The following is a 23,739-nucleotide window of genomic DNA, read 5'->3' on the forward strand; positions in this document are numbered from 1 at the left end:
CTCTCTCGGGGTTCCGTAGGCAGCAGTGGGCAGGGATTAAGGGGGGGTGTGTGCGGGGCGGGTACTGAGTGGGCGGGGCCTAGCTCGCGTAGCTCCCACAGGCTGACTAGTTACCCAGAGGCGCTGAACCGAGAGGCCTGCGGCGACGATGGAAAGCCTGGCAGTGCGGCTGCTGCGCGGCAGCAGGCTGGTGAGTGCGTTCGAGGCTGGCGTCCTGGGGGCCCAGGGCGACCTTGGCCCCTGGCATCACAGCTGGCAGAGCCTTCTAACGGGCCTCGGGGCGCCAGCCTGAGCCCCTCTCCACGTCGTGGGCCCATCTCCCCAGACCCTTGACCCGCGGGCAGCCCACGACCCCGACCCCCTTCAGGCCTCTGGGGGCGGCAGCTGGTGGCAGGGGGTCGGGGCTGTCTAGAAGCTGCTTTGGCGGAGCAAGCGCCTTCAGTGGAGTCGGAGGGTCGCGTCAACAAGATGTCCTTTGCAGGCCGTTGCGTCCTGAGAGCAACTGAGTCTTGATCTCTGGATCTCTGGATACATTTTGCACAGGTGTTACCTCCCTGATGCCCTAACCCACCTTTCCCCAGTGATTACATTTCACACCCCCTCCCCCCAAAAAAGATTGTTAAAATATAGGCCCAGTCTCATTCTGAGCAGGGTGTCTCCCTGTTCTTCCTTCCGCGGCCCCGCTCAAAGGTAGTAAGGGACTTCGGAGTTGTTCGGGCTTCCCGGCCAGGGATAGAGTTCCCTCTGCCCCTTATCTTATGTCTGGAGCCTGGGTTTCTTCCGTGGATAGACTCACCGCGGCCCAGGGGAGCCTGTGCCGGTCCCTCTTCCTTGAACTTAAGCTGAAACCAGCCTTTTGTGCTTAATTCTGATCTCTGCACCTACACAAACTGTTGGTTCTTTAACAGCCCCTGTGTTAAACATCCTATGCTCTTCACCCCTTGGACCTATTATATAGCATGCTTTCCAGAACATACACATTTGGATACACTTGTGTTTGTCAGTACACTTCACTAGGAATTTTCCCACTGCTTACGTGTGCTTTTCGTGTTTCCTTTGCATTTGCTTTAATGAGTTGGGCTTTCCAACTGCTGCTCCAGTCTTATGCCCAGAGGCAGAACTCTTACCTTTTTACTCATTAGAGATAATTAATGTTATTTGTTTTACAGGCCTGAAATACAATAAAAAAATAGTAAGTGATTATTGTTTAATACTGTTTATAATTGTTGGTTAATAACTTAGCAAAGAAAATTTCCTTGGTTTTACCATTTGACTTTGTTTTAGAGCCAAAATTTATTGACCACATAATCTGTGGTAGGCACGTTCTCATTCTACCTGAGTCATCTCAATTCTCACAATCATCTCAACAGGTAGTTTAATCTTGCAGATGCAGCGGTTGATGCTGAAAAAGAATAACTTGCCCACAGATAGAAAGTGATAGAGCTGGTATTCGAACTCTGGTCTGATTCTAAACTTAACCTTCATATACTACTGTCTCCCCTTCCTTTCAGATACCAAAAGCCTATTTTGTTTGGACTTTTGGTTTATTGTGGCTTATAGTCCTTTATAGTTTTTTAAGCTCTTTTACATAAATTAGCCAAATTTATTGAACGTCGACTGTAGCATAGTGGTTAAGAACGTGGGTTCTGCACCTAGGCTGCTTGGGTCTGAACCCAGGCCCTCTCACTTCCTAGTGGTATAAGCTTGGACAAGTTATGCTTTGGGTCTCGGTTTTCCGATCTGTAAATGGAGAGAATAATTGTGCCTATTCCAAAACTGGTGTGAAAATTAAATGAGTTCATATGTTCATGTGAGGCACTTAGAATAGTGCTTGGCATATAGTCAGCTCTCGATAAATATCAGCTCTTACTGCCACGCACGAAGCATTGTGTGCTACGGCAGATGTAATAATGAGTAAAACACTCTACCTTCAAGAAGTTTATCTTTTAGAGAAGAGGTTAGAACTATATGGAACTAACCTCGTATCACGTAGGTGTGGAACAAATCCTAAGGGGCTACCATCTGCGTGCAGATTCAGAAGATAGAAATGACTAGGACCATTGGGAAGTGATAGGCTCTTTGGAAGCTGGGTTAGAGTTTAGGAGGGGAAAGGAATGGTCAGAAAACTGCAACAAAAGGGGACTGAGGCCATTTTAGGGAATTGGGGATTGATCCTTTTGGATTGCGAAGAGCCATTGAAGGTCAAGAGCTTTGGAGTTTCCTAGTGCCACAGGGTAAGTAGATTGCTGTGGACACAGGTGGCATGGAGTGGGAAGAAATGCAAGGTAGGGCTAATTTTGGTTTCTATCCAGAGGCAAATAGAGAGCTAGCATTTACTCACTTATTGTAGACCAGGGACAGCATTTTACACCCACTACCCTATTTACTCTTCCTGTAAACTTCTGAATTAGGTATATTAGTGGCTTCATTTTGCAAATGAACTCGGAGGCAATAACCAGTGTTCCCGAGTCACACAACAATCAGATTGCAACACTGGCCTTCTCAGAAGGTCTCTCCTAGTCCTGCAGATGGATTAGAACTGCCCTGTCCATTTGGTCTAAGCAAGCCAGTTAGTGGAGAATTGGACCTTGTAGTTAACCTGTGGTTCCAAAGCATTTTAATGTAGCTTGATATCATTTTTTTTTTTTTTTTTTTTTTTGAGACGGTGTCTCACTCTGTCGCCCAGGTTGGAGTGCAGTGGCGCGATCTCAGCTCACTGCAACCTATGCCACCCAGGTTCGAGTGATTCTCCTGCCCAAGTAGCTGGGATTACAGGTGCCTGCCACCATGCCCGGCTAATTTTTGTAGTTTTAGTACAGATGTGGTTTCACCATTTTGGCCAGGCTGGTCTCGAACTCTTAACCTCGTGATCCACCTGCCACGGCCTCCCAAAGTGCTGGGATTACAGGCGTGAGCCACCACACCAGGCCGCTTGATGTCTTTTAAGAGATGATTCTTTTTTTTTTTTTTTTTTTTTTTTTTTTAACAAGGGCTCACTGTGTTGCCCAGGCTAGAGTGCAGTGGCATGATCATAGCTTACCATAACCTTGAACTCCTGGCTCAGGTGATTCGCTGACTTCAGCTTCCTGGGAGCTAGGACCACAGGCATGTGTCACCACACCTGGCTAATTTTTAAAGTGTTTTGTAGAGATGAAGTCTCACTGTGTTTGCCAGGCTTATCTGGAACTCCTGGCCTCAAGCAATCCTCCCACCTCACTCTCCAAAATGCTGGGATTACAGGCATGAGCCACTGCACTCAGCCAAGAAGTGATTCTTGAAAAATATCCTTGAGGTGGTTTCTTGTTCAGTTAATTCTCTGAACATCTGCTAGACAGCAGCTGCCAAAATAGATATAATTCTTGTTGTTCAACTTTTTGCTCTTCAACAAAATCAGAAGTATTTTTTTTGGACATGTATTTGGCATCCAGGTAGAGAGAGCACAAACGGTTTGAACGTGTCCCCCAAAATTCATGTGTTGGAAGCTTGACCCCCGGTGCAGAGGTTTTGAGTGGGGGGCCTAATGGGAAGTGTTTGGGTCATAGGGGAACTGGCCTCGTAAATTATTAATGCTGGTTTCGAGAGAGTGAGTTCCTCATAAAAGGACAACTTTGGCCTTCTCTTGCTCTCTCTTTCTCTCCCCTCATTTCTCACTCTCTCTTACCCTCTCTCACCCTCTTGCCTTTCTCTATGGAATGACACACCTCTTAGCCTGAGAACTTGGAACAGCTGACTCATCATAAATGTTCTTAAATAGTTAGAACAGCTGACTCATAACAAATCCTCAGTAAACATTAGCTATTTTTAAAATTAATTAAGTTAGTTTGTTAGTTTTTTAGAGACAGGATCTTGTTCTGTCACCCAGGCTGGAGTGCAGTGATACAGATCATGGCTCACTGCAGCTTCAAACTCCTGGACTCAAGTGATCCTCCTGCCTTGGCCTCCAAAAGTGTTGGGATTGCGGGCATGAGCCACTGTGCCTGATTCTTAAAAGAGCAAGGCATTGTTAGGAATTCCTAAAGACTAGAATGAAGAATCAGAGACTGGTAGATGGGAAAAGTTGTGTTTTTAGCAGTTTTGGAGAATACCTAAAACCGAAGCTATTATTTCTGGAGAAAGCAAGCAGAGGTTGGACAGATTCTGGTGTAGAAGTTTTGGCTTGGGGATATGAAATTGGGATCAACTTAAAATCTAATCCATTGACACACTGCTAATAAAGGCATACCCAAGACTGGGTAATTTATAAAGAAAAAGAGATTTGATGGATTCACAGTTCCACATGGCTGGCAAGGCCACACAATTGTGGTGAGGAAGGTGAAGGAGGAGCAAAGGCACATCTTACATAGTGGCAGGCAAGAGAGAAGTGCAGAGGAATTGCCCTTTATAAAACAATCAGATCTTGTGAGACTTACTATCATGAGAACAACATGGGAACACCCCACCCCCATGATTCAGTTACCTTCCACTGGGTCCCTGTCATGACACATAGGGATTATGGGAGCTACAATTAAAGATGAGATTTGGGTGGGGACACAGCCAAACCATATCAAGCAGGTATAAACAATTTGGCATAGGAAATCAAAATCAAAACTGAATATAGTGTTAAGTGTTTTTTCATTAAATTCTAATAAATTGCTGACACAATTCTCATAAGCCATATCAATTCCTGTAATTTTAAAGCCCATAAAGTAGTTTAATTTTCCTTTGGGGGTGGTGAGAGAATTTGTTTAAACTTCATTTCAGATAATTGTAGATTTTCATGCAGTAATAAAAAGAAATATGGAGAGATCCTGCATCTTGTTATCTGATTTGCCCCTGTGGTAACACTTTATCAAACTATAGTACAATATCACAACCAAGAAATTGACATTGATACTGTCAACCTAAATAACAGAAAGAGGCTCTCTGAAAGAAAAGATGCTTATTTGGGAATAGAGCATTGCAATGGAAATACACGTGCCATAGGATTACATAATTGTTTTAAAATAATTATAGTTGGCTACAAGATCAATAACAAGGATGATGCAGGTCCGGGGTTGGACAGGTAGTTACTGGGGCAGATAGGCCTTGCAGAAGTATTTTTTCTGTAAGGTTGTGATGGCCTTTGTGCAATATTTTGGTGTTTGCAATCTTTGGTGATAGTTTTTTATCAGGCTTGCAAATATGAGAACCCTTTTTTCATGGCCTTCCCTCACTCTATTTGTCAAGGTTGTTGTGTCTGTTTGTTTGTTTGTTTTACATTAGTGACTCCATTTTGATTCTGACAACTTTTACAATACAACACACCAAGCTTTTTCAGATATTCCGTTTTACATGTATATGTGTGTGTAGGACTGTGCAGTTTTATCACATATGTTTGTGTATCCACCGCTATAGTCAAGCTACAGACAGTTCCAACAGTGTAAGGATTGTGTTGTTTGTCCTCTTACAACCCCTCGCTACCCCTAACCTCCTGTCCTGGTCTCTAATCCCCGGTAAACACGAATCTCTAGCTCTATAAATTTGTCATTTCAAGAATATTAGATAAATAGAATCATCCAGTCTTTTTTTTGTTTTTTTGCTGAATAGAATTTATTGTAGGGGAAGGAAAAAATGTTCATCCACCCTCTTGGGTTCAGTGACTGGGGCTTGGAAATTAAATAACAAAAGACAGATTAATAGTAGTAAAAGGTTTATTTCCTATGCATAATGAGCAAGTACCTGGCTCATAAAATGGTTAAAGGGTTTATATACTTATATTTATACTTATATTTACATGTTTATATATCTATATTTACATCTTTTCATGCAGTTATAAAAAGAAATACAGAGAGATCCTGCATCTTGTTATCTGATTTGCCCCTGTGGTAACATTATCCTAACCTTTATGTACCTAATAATATCCTTAGGTATATAAAGGAAGGGGAGAAAGGGCCTCTATAGGACAAACAAATAGGTCCCCTTGGGAAAGACAAACAGATTTTTAGGAAAACAAATAGGTGGTAAGAAATTGTGTAATAACATTTGCCTATCCATCTTCAGGGCCAAAAACTCCCCAGTAGGGGGAATTTCTGATAGCCTCATTTCCTGGAGGTCGCTGCTTTTAGTCAGATAAGGGAAGCTCCTAGAAGGCTTTTCCTCCACTTGTTGAATCTCAGATGTCTTCAGCTTAAAAGAAGCATTATGGCAACTCTGGGATTCCAAATGGGTCCCTGCACCATGATAGGGATGTACCACAGATGTTTAGCCATTCACCCACTGAAGGACATCTGGACTGTTTCCAGTTTTTTACTGTTGTGGCTAAAGCTGCTGTGGACATTTGTGCACAGGTCTTTGAACTTATGTTCTTACTTCTCTTGAATAAATACAAAAGAGTACAACTGCTGGGTCATATGATAATTGCATAAGAAACAGCTAAACTGTTTTCCAGAGTGACTGTACCATTTTACATTCCCAAAAACAATGTATGAGAGATCCATTTTCTCATCTCCCTTGCCAGTGCAGCAAATCAAAATATTTAACCCCAAAATATACTTCGACATATTTTGAAATGGTTGCCATAGTGCCAGCAGACCAGCCTGATCAACATGGTGAAACCCCGTCTCTACTAAAAATACAAAAATTAACTGGGTGTGGTGGCATGTGCCTGTAATCCCAGCTACTTGGGAGGCTGAGGCAGGAGAATCGCTTGAACCTGGGAGGTGGAGGTTGCAGTGAGCCGAGATCGTGCCACTGCACTCCAGCCTGCGCAACAGAGCAAGACTCTATCTCAATAAATAAATAAATAAATAAATAAATAAATAAATAAGAAGACTTAGCTTTCCAAACAATCTGTCTCCTGTCTTCTTCTTCTATTCAGTAGTTTATTTGCAAGGCAATAATAGTGTCACAGGTTCAATCCTGGCTTGGGTATTTCATTATCTTTTACAATTACATGAAAATTTTGTTCAAGGGAGAGAAAGCCAAATTTCCCCCCTGCATTGGTCCACCGTTAATATCAACCCCAGTATTTTATTTTTTAAATGAAACCTTATAGACAAATCCATTCAATCTTAATCAGAATGACCATAAGATGGGATTCTCATAATCTCTTTATACATTTTTGTTAAAGAGCAGATCAGTGCCTTAAGAAAACCTTGTGCTTTTATTCCAATGCTCAATTTTTGGAAAAATAAAATAATACCCTTTTGAATGTAGTCAGTATGTTCACACAGAGAATTTCTTTTTTTTTTTTTTTTTTTTTTTTTTTTTTTTTTGAGACGGAGTCTGGCTGTGTCTCCCAGGCTGGAGTGCAGTGGCGCGATCTCGGCTCACTGCAAGCTCCGCCCCCTGGGTTCACGCCATTCTCCCGACTCAGCCTCCCAAGTAGCTGGGACTACAGGCGCCCGCTACCACGCCCGGCTAATTTTTTTGTATTTTTAGTAGAGACGGGGTTTCACCGTGTTAGCCAGCATAGTCTCGATCTCCTGACCTCGTGATCCACCCGCCTCGCAATTTTTACAAACCTTCCACAACTCATTCAAACCTTTAGCTTTATCTTATTTAACTGAAAACAATCCTTTAACCGTCTAAACTAGGCAAAAATTTACGTTCCCATGGCTTCTTATAATCTTTTACCAAAAACATATTTTACTTTCTTTACACAACTTGCATGTCTTTTTTATATAAACATCACACACATAACACATATATAACTACACAGATAGACAAAAGATGCAGTAGTTGTAAGATTTTTCGTCTGTCAATCTGCTAATTGGATTACTGGCCTCAGGGTGGAGCTCTTCACAAAACAGGGCCAGGAAAACACACAGTTTCTACGGCTTAATAAGCAGGTATAACTGGAAGACAAGAATAGATTTTGAGAGGGATCTATCATAGCACTTTTAATTCTTGGGGTTCTGAGGAAAACGGGGTTTTTCCCCCAAAATAGGGTCCTTGATGACTTTTCTGTTTTTCCCAAGGAGTCCCATGCTCTCCGAAGTTATCTTAGGGCCTCTCATGTGTGCATTAAGAGTGGCAAGATGAAATGGAGAAAAATAGTCAACTGTGAAGAGAATAAAAAAAAAAAGAACTTCTTTCCAGCAAAACAAGATCCAAGAAGAGAAAAAAAATACGTAAAGGCCTTTTAAGTATACATATAGCTTAAATATCCACTTTTAATTAGGCTTTTTTTTTTTTTTTTGAGACGAGTCTTGCTCTGTCTTAATTAGGCTTTTAACCATAGTGCTCTATTAAAAAAAAATCCTTTTAAATCTCCTATTACCCAATTCTAGCCATGCCAAGTGGCCAGTATTTCTGGCTTTGAACTTTACCAAAGGTAACCTCCCAGGTGCTCAGAGAAATGAACATTTGAGCTAGTTCATGGAGGGGAAGAGAATCAGCAAATGGCAAATGTCACACAGATATCAAACCAGAAACGACTCATTCCCCAAGCCAGGATTGAACCTGTGACACCACTGTAAAACGGTGAAGCCACAGCTACTGAGCCACAGCATTGGACAATCTCCATTGCCCCTCCCAGAAGGAGTCTAGAGTAGTTAATTTTGAGTTTGCAAAGACTTCCAACTACTTAAGATGATTTTACAGCTAACTATGACATGAACGCCAAAATTCCTGGTCTGGGTGGTGGAGACTGAGAGAAAGTACTGCACATGGTTATGAGGGAACCTTTTCAAATCTGTAATTTGAACTAACTTTTAGATAACTTCTGAATTACACAAAATTCTACTTTTTCTCACTAATAACACAACCCTTTCTGGTGTATTTTGTATTCAGAATTATGTGTTAATTAGAATTCTTATCCTTAGTAACCCAAGGATATCCTTAGTAACCTGAAACTTTAATGAAACCATAAAAAAAAAAACCAAGAAATTCTGAAGTATCAGATATGGACATTTATAGATAAGAACATTTGCACAATTTTAGAAACATATTTCCCCATATCACAACCCTTTCTTTTTTTTTTTTTTTTTTTTTTTTTTGAGACGGAGTCTTGCTCTGTCGCCCAGGCTGGAGTGCAGTGGCGCGATCTCGGCTCACTGCAAGCTCCGCCTCCCGGGTTTACGCCATTCTCCTGGCTCAGCCTCCCGAGTAGCTGGGACTACAGGCACCCGCCACCTCGCCTGGCTAATTTTTTGTATTTTTAGTAGAGACGGGGTTTCACCGTGGTCTCGATCTCCTGACCTTGTGATCCACCCGCCTCAGCCTCCCAAAGTGCTGGGATTACAGGCGTGAGCCACCGCGCCCGGCTCACAACCCTTTCTTAATTGAAAATGACCCAGATAGTAAATGAGCATCAAAATTAAGATTTTAATTTACCCAAAAAAGTTTACCTAAAACATTTATCCCCTTTACTGTACTCAATTCCTTCATTTTCAACAGTTTATCTGGATTACTTCTGCAAACTGAAATATTAGACACTATAATTGTTTTAATAGCCAGTGAACATCCAGTGCTCACCTAAACCTAAGTAAGAGCCTCAAAGTTAAATACACAGATATTTTTACCGATAACTCAGAAGACTTGGCTAACAACATTAAATTACTCTCATTTGCCCCCCCCAAAAAAAGACATGCAAATCAAGATCATTTTGTTTTGGCTGGGTTTATAGTTTTATAATCTTGTATGCCAAACCCTGACACCTCAAAATATCTAGCGGAGACAAATATAAAATCCAGAAAAAAATGTATGTTGACAATTCTGAAGGCATTTCTAGTTTTGTTTTATCAATAGTTTTTAAACCAGCTTGTTTATACTTAAGTCATGTAAACTTGAAATTTTCTTAGATTTGTGTACTTAATTTATGAGCACTCTTTTAGTTATAAGCCAATTTGGTAGACACAACATTTAATAGTAAGTATATATACAAATAAACACATCTAGACAGGTACACACACACACACACACACACACACACACACACACACACACACACACAAAGATCCAATAGCTTTTACCTCGGAACTCTAGCCGTGAGATAGCAATACAGGCTTAACAGTTTTACTTTGTATGCCCCAATAGATAATCCAATGAAGGCTGTGAACCAAAATTGTGGGTAAAGCAGTTTCCATGGCAGTTTGGTTTTTAAAGGGCAAACCTCCCCAGGCTCCAAAGAACACTGGGGCCAAACAGCACCAAAGGAGAGCATCACTCATTAACCAGGCCCCCTGCTTAGAACAGCAGCACAAAAACCTGCCTGGGTACATGCAACTCCATCCCACTTTCCCATTCAGCAGCAAACTCCAGATTCCAAACAATATTGGGACCAAACAGTATTGCAGAATTTCCCATTGTCATCTGTGAGAGAAAATTCTAAGGAGGGCTTAGTACTGGACCTCAGAACCTCTGCCTAGGGTGTCCCCTTTGGAGAGGTTGAAGTCTGGAGTTCGATCCCCTGAGGCATCCCCCTTTGGGATCCACTCTTAGAGTGTCAGATGTCTCTGACCTTAGGTGGGCACCAATCCCACTTTGCATGTTTTCCCTCCAGAGGCAATGGCCTACTATGAGCTTTCCTTTGGTTCCTGGGTGTAATCCCCAACTTTTAGCATCCTCATAATTTGATAAGGCCTTGCTTTCCCATGCTTCCCATTCCACTAAAGTGATAGTCATGAACTGTAATGATAGGCACTGGAGGCTGAGTGGGTTCTTTTGTCCTTAGCCAGTCAAGTAGGGGAAGGGAAGAATTTAGCATAAGAAGAGAAGTCGAATGTGTTCGAGTTCACTCCAGATTAGCTGCGCCACATGTAGGGATCAGGGACCACAACCGGAAATGATAGAAAAGAGTCCTTATCTCTTCCAGGGAGGGCAACTATCCTTATTCACTCCTTGGCCTTTAGGCAACGCTGGAGAGTGGCCCTGGCCAGAAGCCTGCAGTTGCCTCCATGTTTAGATGCTGCCCACCAAGGATCCTGAGTTGGAAAGGAAAAGAGAGAGAGAAGATTCCCCTGGATGGTGCAGAAAGGAAAAGGTGAAAAATAAACCGCACACTTTGGGCTGGCTAACCAAAATATGTTCCCAGTGTAGGGTGTCCAGGTTCTTGGCATTTTGAACAAAGAATTAGACAAAATGCACAAACACAGCAAGCAAAGAATGAAGCAACAAAAGCAGAGATGTATTGAAAATGAAAGCACGCTCCACGGGGTAGGGGCGGGCCCAAGTAAGCAGCTCAAGGGCCCAGTTACAGAATTTTCTGGGATTCAAATATACTCTCGAGGTTTCCCGTTGGTTACTTGGTGTATGATGTTTCCTGCCATAGCTGAAGTAGAGTTACAAAATTATTTACTTGGCTTTAGAAGGTTGGGGGCTTTCCATTTAATTTAGTTCTAGGAAGTCCTTAGGTTCCCTGCCTCCAGACCCTATTTCCTGCCTCAGTCCCAGCTATCCGGGGGACTGAGGTGGTAGGATCACTTGACCCTGGAAAGTTGAGGTTCCAGTGAGCAGTGCTCGTGCCACTGCCCTCATGTCTGGGTGACAGAGTGGGACTGTCTTGAAAACAAAAACAAAACAAAACAAATGTTAAACCAGATCACCCTGAAGAAAAAGCAATTAATAAAAATAAAAGGCTTTTAGGCCAGGCACGGTCGCTCATGCCTGCAATCACTGCACTTTGTGGGGGCCAAGCCACAAGGATCGCTTGAATCTACGAGTTTGACATCAGCCTGGGCAACATAGCAAGACCTTGTCTCCGCAACAACAACAATGACAAAAAATTAGCTGGGAAAGGTGTGCATCTATAGTCCCAGCTACTTGGAAGGCTGAGGTGGGAGGATCACCTGAGTCCAGGAGGTCAATACTACAGTCAGCTGTGATCACATCACTGCACTCCAGCCTGGGTGACAAAGTGAGACCCTGTCACAAAAATAAATAAATAAATAAAATAATGTATTTGCGTGGCAAAACAACCAAAACTATAAGTGAAGTCAAAAGACAAATCACAACCTGGCTTTTTTAAAAGTTGCAATTTCTGCCACCAAAGAGCCAATTTCCCTAATTTCTATAAAGTTCCTAGAAATCAATGGGAACAGAAAAGACATTTAATAGAAAAATGGGCAAAGAACATGAATAAGCTGTATGCAGAAAAAGAAATACAAATAGTTTATAGACATATGAAAACATGCTCAAACGCATAGGAAGAGAAGCACAAATATAAGAATGCCTGGCCCAGTGTGGTGGTGGCTCACGCCTGTAATCCCAACACTTTGGGAGGCTGAGGTGGGTGGATCACCTGAGGTCAGGAGTTGGAGACCAGCCTGGCCAACATGGTGAAACCCTGTCTCTACTAAAAATACAAAAATTAGCCAGGCGTGGTGGTGGGCACCTGTAATCCCAGCTACGCAGGAGGCTGAATCAGGAGAATTGCTTGAACCCAAGCAGTTCTTGGGGGGAGGTTGCAGTGAGCCAAGATGGCACCACTGCACTCCAACCTGGGAGACAGAGTGAGACTCCGTCTCAAAACAAACAAACAAAGAAAAGAACACCTTGTGTTACAAATTTTCACCTATCAGATTGGCACAAAAATTTAAATATTAAAACAGCATACTGTTTTGGCCAAGGCTCTGATTAAACAGAACTAATAATAGTCCACCAAAGTATTATGAAAATTTTAAACTGAAAACATCCAATCAGGCCGCAGGGAAAAACATTATGTAAACTTAAACCAAGTCTTCTGAAAACACAACTGCCTGTGTAAATAAACCTTGTCTCTACTCTTGTTAATCTGTCTATAGTCAGTTCAAAGCCCCTCTATCATCACCATTTAACCTGGTTGGTTAGAGATATATGTAAATGTATCATTCTATGGTATTTTATCACATGTAGATTTGCATAACCACCACCACCATCTAGATGCTCACAAAGATCTCCCTCATTTCAGTTTACTTACAACAAAAGTTCTGTTGTACCTTCCCCAGCCTACCCTACCAACTATTTAAATTTTTTTTTTTTTTTTTTTTTTTTTTTTGAGATGGAGTCTCGCTCTGTAGCCCAGGCTGGAGTGCAGTGGCCGGATCTCAGCTCACTGCAAGCTCCGCCTCCCGGGTTCACGCCATTCTCCGGCCTCAGCCTCCCGAATAGCTGGGACTACAGGCGCCTGCCACCTCGCCCGGCTAGTTTTTTGTATTTCTTAGTAGAGACGGGGTTTCACCGTGTTAGCCAGGATGGTCTCGATCTCCTGACCTCGTGATCCGCCCGTCTCGGCCTCCCAAAGTGCTGGGATTACAGGCTTGAGCCACCGCGCCCGGCCAACTATTTAAATTTTAAAAAGGAGTGAAAAGGCCCTCTATGTCTTAATATGCAAATATCTCTTGAATATATGGCTACATGAAAAAAAAAAAGGGAAGACACAGAATAGGATACATAGTATGCTACATTTTTGAAAGGACAGGGAGAAAAATAAGAACGTGTATTCCTATTTGCTTATATTTGTTTTAAGAGAACACTAGAAGGATACATAAGAAGCTAATTTAAAAAAAAAGAAAGAGGTTGCCTGTGGGAGAGGTAGAGAAGTGGGCTGGATGGGGATGTGATAACAGGTTTTTTGAGCCTTGTTTGTATGTTGCCTATTAAAACCAGGAGAAAATGTTAAAGCCAACTGGAGAAGGGACGTCATGGGGTAGGGCACGTTCATAGATTACTACTTGAACTCTAAGCCCTAAGTGAATGGTTTGGTTTTTGAAAGTCATAAGATGGGTTGAGTTTTCAGTCTCCAAAGTCATGCATGTTAAACCACAAATTCCAGCCCAAGCTGCACGACAGAATGATCTGGGGTGCTTTTTAGCAGTAAGGATGCCCACGGCAGAGTCTACTCTTGAATCACAATCTTAAATGTTGTGGCTATGATAGCTCTTTTTTAAGTTCTCCAAGTGATACAGCTATGCAGCTGATATGATTTGGCTGTGTCTCTACCCAAATCTTGAATTGTATCTGCTAGAATTGTATCTGCTAGAATTCCCACATGTTGTGGGAGGGACCCAGGGGGAAGTAATTTAACTGTGAGGGCCAGTATTTCCCGTTCTATTCTTTTGATGGTGAATAAGTCTCACGAGATCTGATGTGTTTATCAGGGGTTTCCACTTTTGCTTCTTTCTCATTTTCTGCTGTCACCATATAAGAAGTTCCTTTCGCCTCTTGCCATGGTTTGGAGGCCCTCCCAGCCATATGGAACTGTAAGTCCAATTAAACCTCTTTCTCTTCCCAGTCTCAGGTATGTCTTTATCAACAGTGTGAAAATGGACTAATACGGCTGCCAACGTGGTAACCCCTTGTTCCCACACAACGGGTGTATATGATCCCTTGGCAGATATCAATCCAATGTCCACAACTAAGGAGGTTTAGCAAGGGGATTTTACTACTTGTAACAAGTAAGGAGAACACTGGGATTATTCCCACAACAGTGTCTCCCTGAGCTGGGGGCTGGATCAGGTTTTTGTAAGCATGGGGTAATGAGGTGTGATCTGATTGGATGCTGCAGTGAGGGGATGCCAGGAGGCATGATCTGACCAGATCCTGCCAGGGTGTGACCCGAGAGCTCATCTCATTAGATCCTTGATCCTGCCATAAACTATCCACTTCTTAGAATAATTAAGTCCTTACTCCTCAGTCCGAGCGCTTATGTTCCCTCTGTGGTTGCATGCTTGGTTCATTTGGGTATGCCCAGTTTTATGTGACCTGAGATCTATGGTAACTGAAAAACAACTCACCACTTTGTTACGTAAAAATTGAATCAGATTGGTCTGGGGAGGCTACACACTGATTTAAATCTCAGGGACATTCTTTCTCAGACACTAATATATTAGTTGGTAAATGCTACTGTAATAAACTAGTTTAATTATTGTAACAATATTCAGCAGTTAGGAGCTTATCCTTAAAATTGTTCTGTGTCATACTGAGCACATTATCTAAAACCTACTTCTAGCTTTTAAAAGCAAGCCTACTTTGAATCCCTTTGAAAACAGGCTGAGCATGGTAGCTTAGGCCTGTAATCCCAGCACTTCAGGAGGCTAAGGCAGAAGGATCACTTGAGGCCAAGAGTTTGAAACTAGCCTGGGTAACATAGCAAGACCCTGTCTCTACAAAAAGTTAAAAAATTAGCTGGGTGTGGTGTCGCACACCTGAAGTCATACCTAGTCAGAAAGCTGAGCTGGGAGGATCGCTTGAACCCAGGAGGTAGAGGCCACAGTGAGCTATGGTCCTGCCACTGCTCTCCATCCTTAGTGACAGAGCAAGACCCTATCTCAAAAAAATAAAATAATAAAATAAAAATGAAATCCCAAAGCATACATGGTTCAGGCAATTGTACATACTTTTAAGTCTTACAATTTTTGCTGGGCATAATGGCTTACAAGTATAATATCAGCACTTTGGGAGGCTAAGACAGGAGGATCACTTGAGGCCAGGAGTTCAAGGCCAGCCTGGGCAACATAGTAAGACCCCATCTCTATTTCTAGAAAAGAAAGAAAAAACTCTGTAAAGTTTCTTAAAGTTTTTTCTTATCAAACATTTCTAATATACAGAAAAAGTCCAAAAATGAATATAACTGATACCCATATCCACACAACCCACCTTTGCTACAGATTTGTTTTAAAGGTTAGTCAAGCGAAGCAATACTACATATTTTTTTAAAAGAAATAAAACAGACCAGGCATGCTGGCTCATGCCTGTAATCCCAGCACTTTGGGAGGTCAAGGTGGGTGGATTGCTTGAGGCCAGGAGTTCAAGACCAGCCTAGCTAACATGGTGAAACCCTGTCTCTACTAAAAATACAAAAATTAGCTGGGCGTGGTGGCATATACCTGTAGTCCCAGCTACTTGGAGACTGAGGCACAAGAATCACTTAAACCCAGGAGGCGGAGTTTGCAGTGAGCTGAAACCACACCACCGCACTCCAGCCTGGGTGATAAAGCAAGATTCTGTCTCAAAAAAAAAGGAGAGAGAGAGAGAAAAAAAAAAAGAAATAAAACAATGCTAACACAAAACTCACACTTGCACCCTCTCCTCAGATATAACCTCCATCCTGAAGCTCATCTGTATGCTTCCTGTTGGTGTTTTTAAAATTTTGCTATATCTTTATGTCCTCATAAGAATATATACTATCATTTGGTGTTTTAAAGCGTACGTAAATGCTGTCATCCTGAACAAATCCTCTCGCTAACTGCATCTTTAACTCTATACTGTATTTTCAAGATTTATGCATGTTGATCCACGTAGCTCCCTAGTTCCCTTTAACTGCTATAAGATATTCTGTTGTGTCAATATATGACAATTTATGCATCGCTTTGTTGACAGATAATTGGATTTTTAGTTTTTTGCCTTTACAAAAAACACTGCATCTTTTTGCACATCTCTCCTTGTGCATATGAACTGAAGTAAAATTACTGGGCCTTAGTGTAAATATGTTGTTTTAGTTCACTTTGTGCTGCTGTAACAGAATACAATAGACTGGGTACTTATCAAGAAAACAAATTTATTTCTCATAGTTCTGGAGGATGGGTCAATTCACAGGCAGGTTCGGTTGTCTGGAGGATGGGTCAATTCACAGGCAGGTTCGGTTGTCCGAGGAAGGCTTTCTTCCCACATCCTCACTTGGCAGAACGGAAGGGCTGGGCTGATGCTGTGTGAAGCCTCTTTTATAAGGGCCTTAGTCTCATTCCCAAGGAGGAGCTCTCATAACCTAATTACCTCTTAAAGGCACCCCCCTCAATACTATGACATTAAATTTCAACATCTGAATTTTAGAAGGGACACATGCAAACCATGGCATATGTTTTTATCTTTGCTGTCACTAAATTGTCCAAAGTGATTGCAACAGTGATTTATATACTCAACCCACAGAGTATAAGAATTTTTCCTTTCTAGCTGGGCATGGTGGCTCACGCCAGTAATCCCAGCACTTTGGGAGGCTGAGGTGGGCGAATCACTTGAGGCCAGGAGTTCGAGACCAGCCTGGCCAACACAGTGAAACCCCATCTCTACTAAAAATAGAAAAAATTAGCTGGGTGTGGTGGTGCATACCTGTAATCCTAGCTACTCAGGAGGCTGAGGCATGAGAATCACTTGAAGCTAGGAGGCTGAGCTTGCAGTGAGTCGAGATCGTACCATTGCACTCCAGCCTGGGTGACAGAGCGAGACTCTCTCAAAAAAAAAAAAAAAGAAAAAAAAAAGAAAAAAATCTTTTCTCCTTTCTCCCCACAACCCTTCCTAACTCTTAAGGGTCGAGTAGTTGGGGAGAAGCTTCAGGAGACAACACAACACCTCTGATACATCTTCCTTTGCCTTTCATATATTGTGAAAGCTTCTAGGTTTAAAGCACTTTAAGAATGTTTAGAGCAATACTTCATTATGCTGGAGCACAATAGAGGAAGGGAACTAACTCAATTCTTTTACTAACTGGCAAAAGAGCCTTTACCAGAACATTCCACAGTCAGGAGTTCTTAACCTTCTTTGTGTCTTGAATGAAGAATAAACAACAATGTAGTAAAGTTTATAGACCTTTTCTCAATGATTCAAAGTGCATAAAATATAGAGGGTTACAAGGGAATTCTATTTTTTCCCCCAAAGATGCTGGATATAAAAAATACTTTTTAATTGTGATATAGTAATGTGTGTTTGTTAATTAAATAAGATCCGGCAGTAGTTCTATTTACAAATTCAAATTCACTGCTGTGAATTTGAAGTAACGAAGAGCACAAATAATATTTCAAGATATTTGTACCAAATCAATGTGATATAAAAGTATCTGTAATTTCTTATGATGACAGAGTCACAGATACTGCTAAGACTACTGTAACTTGTTGCTTACATTCATAATAGAAGGAAATGCTATATTTTAGTTAGAGGTTAGTGAAATAAGGATGTAATTTTACCCCCGTCCAAGTTCATGGACTTTATTGTTCTGTCCACAGAGGCCCAGACTTGATCATCAACACTTCTAGGTGCAACAGAACTCTGGTCAGTTGAGTAAGAAACAGACCAGACTCAAGCTCTGGAAAGTATTTGGCAAGGCATAAATAACCATTATTCCATTCAAGTAGCAATTGCTGTTCTATACAAAAAAATGTGATGATGTGGTGCAATGGGTTATAACTGTGGAAAATCATTTTGATGGAGTGGACACCAAAGCTGCAAAGGCTGAGGTCAACACTGAAGGCCAGGGGACATTAGAAAATCAACATCAAAACATCAGGCTGTGCAGTCAAAGGCAAGGAAAAGAAAAGTTTCTTTTATTAAAGACTGTCATAGTATTAATAAATGGAAAATTTCTTCTGCCGAAAAATGTTAGGTTATATCTCTCAATGCTTTGCTCAAAAATGGATTCCATTCACTTAGCATATTGTCACTGTATTTTATGAAGAGTATCTTTAATAATCTTACCCTGTGTTCCTATACCATTTCTTACCTTTTAAATTATAATTGTCTGTGTTATCATGTCTATGAATCTAAAATCACTGCTATGTTTTGAATGGTCCTATACTTTGTCAGTAGCAGTATTGAAACCAAGAGGCTCGCAGTTGTGTCAGTGGGAAAAATAGGTATTAATGTAAGATTCACTGACTTTTAAGTTTCTCAGTAGTGAGCTTTCTTTTTTTTTTTAAGATGGAGTCTCACTTTGTCGCCCAGGCTGGAGTATGGTGGCGTGATCTCAGCTCACAGCAGCCTCTGCCACCGGGGTTCAAGCAATTCTCCTGCCTCAGCCTCCTGAGTAGCTGGGATTACAGGCGCCTGCCACTGCACCTGGCTAATTTTTGTAGTTTTTAGCAGAGATGGGGTTTCACCATCTTGGCCAGGCTGGTCTTGAACTCCTGACCTCATGATCCACCTGCCTCGGCCTCCGAAAGTGCTGGGACTACAGGTGTGAGCCACTGCACCCGGCCCCGTGAACTTTCTTTTAAAGATAAACTTAGGTACAAAGGTGATATATTAACTAACAGACACACAGAATTCTGTCATGGATTTAGTGAAGTAAATAATCTCCCTTAGAAGTAAGAAATGTGGGCAATGTATTATAGTTTTTGAAATGTAGTAGGTAAGTTTCATGAGCCTTTTGTGAAGAAGACTAGTTGATGCATTCTTTCATTCATTCAAATATATATCAAGAACCCCATTCAAGGCTCCACCACCAGCCAGTGAGCAGACTTGGCCCCCATGCTTACCTCTCTTCCTTCTCCAGTTTCCAATTTTTGTTGTTGTTGTTTTGTTTTGTTTTTTGAGACAGAATTTCGCTTTTGTTGTCCAGGCTGGAGTGCAATGGTGCAATCTTGGCTGACCACAACCTCCACCTCCTGGGTTCAAGTGATTATCCTGCCTCCATCTCCCGAGTAGCTGGGATTACAGGCATGCACCACCACTCTCGGCTAATTTTGTATTTTTAGTAGAGACAGAATTTCTCCATGTTGGTCAGGCAGGCCTCGAACTCCCGACCTCAGGTGATCCGCCCACCTCGGCCTCCCAAAGTGCTGGGATTACAGGCGTGAGCCACCATGCCTGGCCTCCAATTTCCATTCTTTCCCCGCTTTCTTCCTTCTTTCTTCGTGCCAGCTGCCGCTGACCATTCTCTCCCGCTGCTGCTAGCGGCATTCTTCCCCTTCTTGAGCCCCTTTGCACCTCGATTCTTACTTTACTTCTCCTTTATCCTTCTTTTTAACTCTTCCTGTCCATCTCATCAAGAAGAAAATACCTTATGTCCCCTTTGTCCTCCTTTCTAGCCCAAAGTTTTGCTGTCCCAACTCTGTCTTTAATGAGAAAAAATGTTCCATGCAACTTTGCTCTAAACCAACTCCTACTTCTGAAAACAAAACAAAACAATTAGCTAGGAAAATGGAGATGCATACCACTTTTCTTCTGACTGGGCCGATGTTTCTCGTTCCCAGGTGAATCCAGAGCAGAGTATGTCTGCTCCTAGGCACATAGTTGCAAAGATTGCCCAACATGCAGCCAAGATTGACGGTGGTTTCAAACGCAGTGACTCGTGAACAGTTTCTTTTTCTTGACTTTTCAGTGTGTAATCAAAACTACTGAGAAAACATATTTCAGTATGTTACTGCGTTTGTTAAAGGATTTGGGACACTGGAGCAGGAAGGCACTCTCATGGCGAGCAATGATGGCTGGCAGGTTAACTAGATCGTTACTGTTTCTATTTCTCTGATGACCACCTCCACTTCGGTGTTCTTAGCAGCTGTGGTAGAAATAGTTATTACGGTGTATTGAGCTTTTACTATAGGCTAAGCCCTTTTTTTTTTTTTTTTTTTTTTTTGAGACGGAGTCTTGCTCTGTCACCCAGGCTGGAGTGCAGTGGCCAGATCTCGGCTCACTGCAAGCTCCGCCTCCCGGGTTTACGCCATTCTCCTGCCTCAGCCTCCCGAGTAGCTGGGACTACAGGCGCCCGCCACCTCGCCCGGCTAGTTTTTTTTTTGTATTTTTAAGCCCTTTTATGGCTGGTCTTACTAATCCTCACAAAACTCCAAGAGGGTGGTATCTGCATTTTACAGGTAAGGAAACTGAGATTCTGAGAGGTTTTAACTAAGAGATTAAAAATCACTTGCCCAAGATCACGTAACTTAAATATCAGAAGCTAGGATTTGAAACGAGTTCTTTCAGACTTCAGAGCTTATTTTCTTAATCTTTATGCTACCTATAAGATGCTGGAAAAAAAATTAGCCGCGGAAATTACAAAAGCCCGGCTGCCTGGGCTCACTCAGCACAGGGCAGGTATCTCTATGTCCTCACCAGCTCCCTGGGCCCACTCAGGGCAGGGCAGGTAGCTCTGTGCCCTCACAAGAGAAGGCTCTTGACAATGGTCAGTTTTAGACATCAGTGGTGTTATAGTTCCAGTTTCCCTTTCTAAAAAGTCAGTGAAATGTGAAGTACGTTGGAGAATGAAATCTTTTGAGAAAGTTCTGTCTCCTTGATTGGTAAAAGTTAATTATCTAGGAAATTTGTTTATTTAAAATAGCTCATTGCTGGATAAAGAAGGTATCACGTCATGTTAACAAACTAATTTGTGTTATGTTTAAAAGACTGAATTTTAAAATGCGCTAGGTTAAGTTTCCTTGTTTTGGTGACATGAAATATAAGAATGGGTTATAAAGTTATTCCCAAAGAAAATGATATTCAAGTACCTTTTAGTGTGTGTGTATATATATGTTCCCTATTTAATGGGGGCTGTTCCTACAGCTAAGAAGAAATTTCCCAACTTGTTTGTCTTCTTGGAAGATTCCTCCTCATGTCTCAAAATCTTCCCAGTCAGAAGCTCTACTTGATATAACAAATAATGGATTACACTTGGCTCCCCTGCAAACACTTACAGATGAGGAGATGATGATAAAGAGTTCAGGTAAGTAAATGTATGAGTATCACCTTTTTCTCCCCAGACAGGATCTCTGGAGCACAGTGGCACAATCATGGCTCCCTGCAGCCCCACCTCTGGGCTCAAGCTATCCTGCTTCAGTCTCCTGAATAGCTGGACAAATGTCACCTTATTATTCGTCTGGTCATGAATTGGGTCTACAATATGAAGTCACATATGACAGGATTGAAAGATACGTTCATCTAAATTTGTGAATATAGTTTTTTTGACATAAATTCTTTTTGAAGAAAAGAAATGCATATCCAAGATTAAAATGACAGAATAAAAGGCTATGTAGTTAAAAGTGAAGGCTTTCCCGCCCATGTTCTGTAGTTCCCCAGTTCTTGCCACCTTGTTACCAGTTTCTTATATAGCCTTGCAGAGTTAGAAGTACATTTATATTCCACTTTTCTTTAGATAGTGGGTTTTTTGTTGTTGTTGTTTGTTTTTTTGAGATGGGGTCTCACTCTGTCACCCAGACTGGAGTGCAGTGGCGCAATCTCGGCTCACAGCAACCTCTGCCTCCTGGGTTCAAGCAATTCTCCTGCCTCAGGCTCCTGAGTAGCTGGGACTACAGGCACGTGCCACCATGCCTGGCTAGCTTTTTGTATTTTTTTTTTTTAATAGTAGAGATGTGGTTTCACCGTGTTAGCCAGCATGGTCTCGATCTCCTGACCTCGTGATCTGCCCACCTTGGCCTCCCAAAGTGCTGGGATTACAGGCATGAGCCACCATGCCCAGCCTAAACAGTGGGTTTTCATACTTTATGTGGAATTTAAATTTTACTTTTATCTATGAAACACCTGTGGTTGAAACAGGGTGCCCGAATGAAGCAGAAGTTGTATACCACTAAACCTTAAAGCAGTTTGCATTCATTTATTTATAGGTATAGGTGTAGGTGTAAAATTATGATCTATTTAAAAATCCGTAGCAGAACATCAGAATGTTGTTCTTAGAGAATATGGATGGTAAGTGTATTCGTTTTCTATTGCTGGGTATTGAATCACTCCAAACTTAACAAGTTAAAACAGCGCCCATATAGTGGCTCACAGTCTGTAGGGTAGAAGTCCAGCTGGAGCAAGTCCAGGCTCAGGGTCTCAGAAGGTCAACATCAGTGTGTCAATTGGGCTGTGTTTTTGTCCGGAGCTCAAGGTCCTTCCAAACTCCCATGGTTGTATCAGTACGCAGTGCTTTGCAGTTGCAGGGCTGAGGTCTTGTTGCCCAGCTGGCTGTTAGCCAGAGGTTGTCCCCAAACTCCTGGAGGCCTCTGTATTCCTTGCCATGTGGCTCCCTCCATCTTCAAAACCAGTGACTATCCCTCCCAGCATCAAGTCTCTCTCATCCTTAAAACATGTTTGACCAGAAAGAGCCCCATCTTTCTTCGGGGCTCGCCTGATTAGGTCAGGCCCCCCAACTGTCATCTCCCTGTTTTAAGGTCAGCTGATTTGGGAGCTTGATTGTACCTGTAAAATCAACTTCACAGCAGCACTTAGATTCATGTCTGAATAACTGAGAGAGAACATGTATACACCAGCGGCTGGGAATCTTGGCACTGTCTTAGAACTCTGTCACAATAAGTAAATTTCTTTTCTTTCTTTATTTTTTGAAATGGAGTTTTGCTCGTTTTGCCCAGGCTGGAATGCAATGGCACTATCTCGGCTCACTACAACCTCTGCCTCCTGGGTTCAAGCGATTCTCCTGCCTCAGCCTCCCAAGTAGCTGGGGTTACAAGTGCGTCCCACCACGCCCGGCTAATTTTGTATTTTTAGTAGAGATGGGGTTTCACCATGTTGGCCAGGCTGGTCTCGAACTCCTGACCTCAGGTGATCCACCAACCTCGGCCTCTCAGAGTGTTGGAATTACAGGCGTGAGCCACTGTGCCCAGCTAGTAAATTTCTTTTCCTTTGCTCCCTCACCTTTTAGATATGGTCTCAGGGAAGTGAGTTTGGGATGGCTAAGGAAAAACAGGGTGAGTCGTCAAATAGTTTTACATAAATCAAAGAATTTGCTTAGAGTATCTTGATTCTCTGTCTTCAGTCGTGTTTATTTCTTTAGTACCCACCTAGTCTAAGCACAGAAGCAATAAAGATGGGCAAGAAAAAAAATCACTGCTTTTAAGGAACTCAGAGTCTAGTGGCAAAGACAGTCAAATAAAGGAAATAGTTTCAAAGTAACATGGTAAATGTCATGGAGGTATTTGGAGAGCAAAGCAGAGAATACCTGGAATTTGCTAGGTGTGGCAGAAGTGGGCTAAGGAAGCAGTCAGGAAAGGCTTCTCAGAGAGTGTGGAGCTTGAGCTGTACCATGAAGGACAAAGTGCAGTTGGCCAGTTGGACAAGGGAAGGGAAGAGATTCTACATAATGGGAGTCGCCTGTGCAGAAACAAAAGAATACTGAAGCAAGCCGCATGCACTGAACTCTCAGTT

General features: G+C 42.1%; 1 protein-coding gene across 1 annotated transcript in view; it reads left to right on the forward strand.

The window, feature by feature from the left end:
* The first annotated feature begins 31 nt into the window (after window positions 1-31).
* Window positions 32-23,739, forward strand: part of ACADSB (acyl-CoA dehydrogenase short/branched chain) — a 46,030-nt gene continuing 22,322 nt past the window's right edge. Inside the window, exons 1-2 of the mRNA XM_050805430.1 lie at window positions 32-190; window positions 21,142-21,301. Coding sequence (XP_050661387.1) covers window positions 149-190; window positions 21,142-21,301 — 202 coding nt within the window. The 5' untranslated portion in view covers window positions 32-148. The remainder of the gene's footprint in view (window positions 191-21,141; window positions 21,302-23,739) is intronic.

The sequence above is a fragment of the Macaca thibetana genome, chromosome 9 (assembly GCF_024542745.1).
Source record: "Macaca thibetana thibetana isolate TM-01 chromosome 9, ASM2454274v1, whole genome shotgun sequence".
NCBI classification, from domain to species: domain Eukaryota; kingdom Metazoa; phylum Chordata; class Mammalia; order Primates; family Cercopithecidae; genus Macaca; species Macaca thibetana.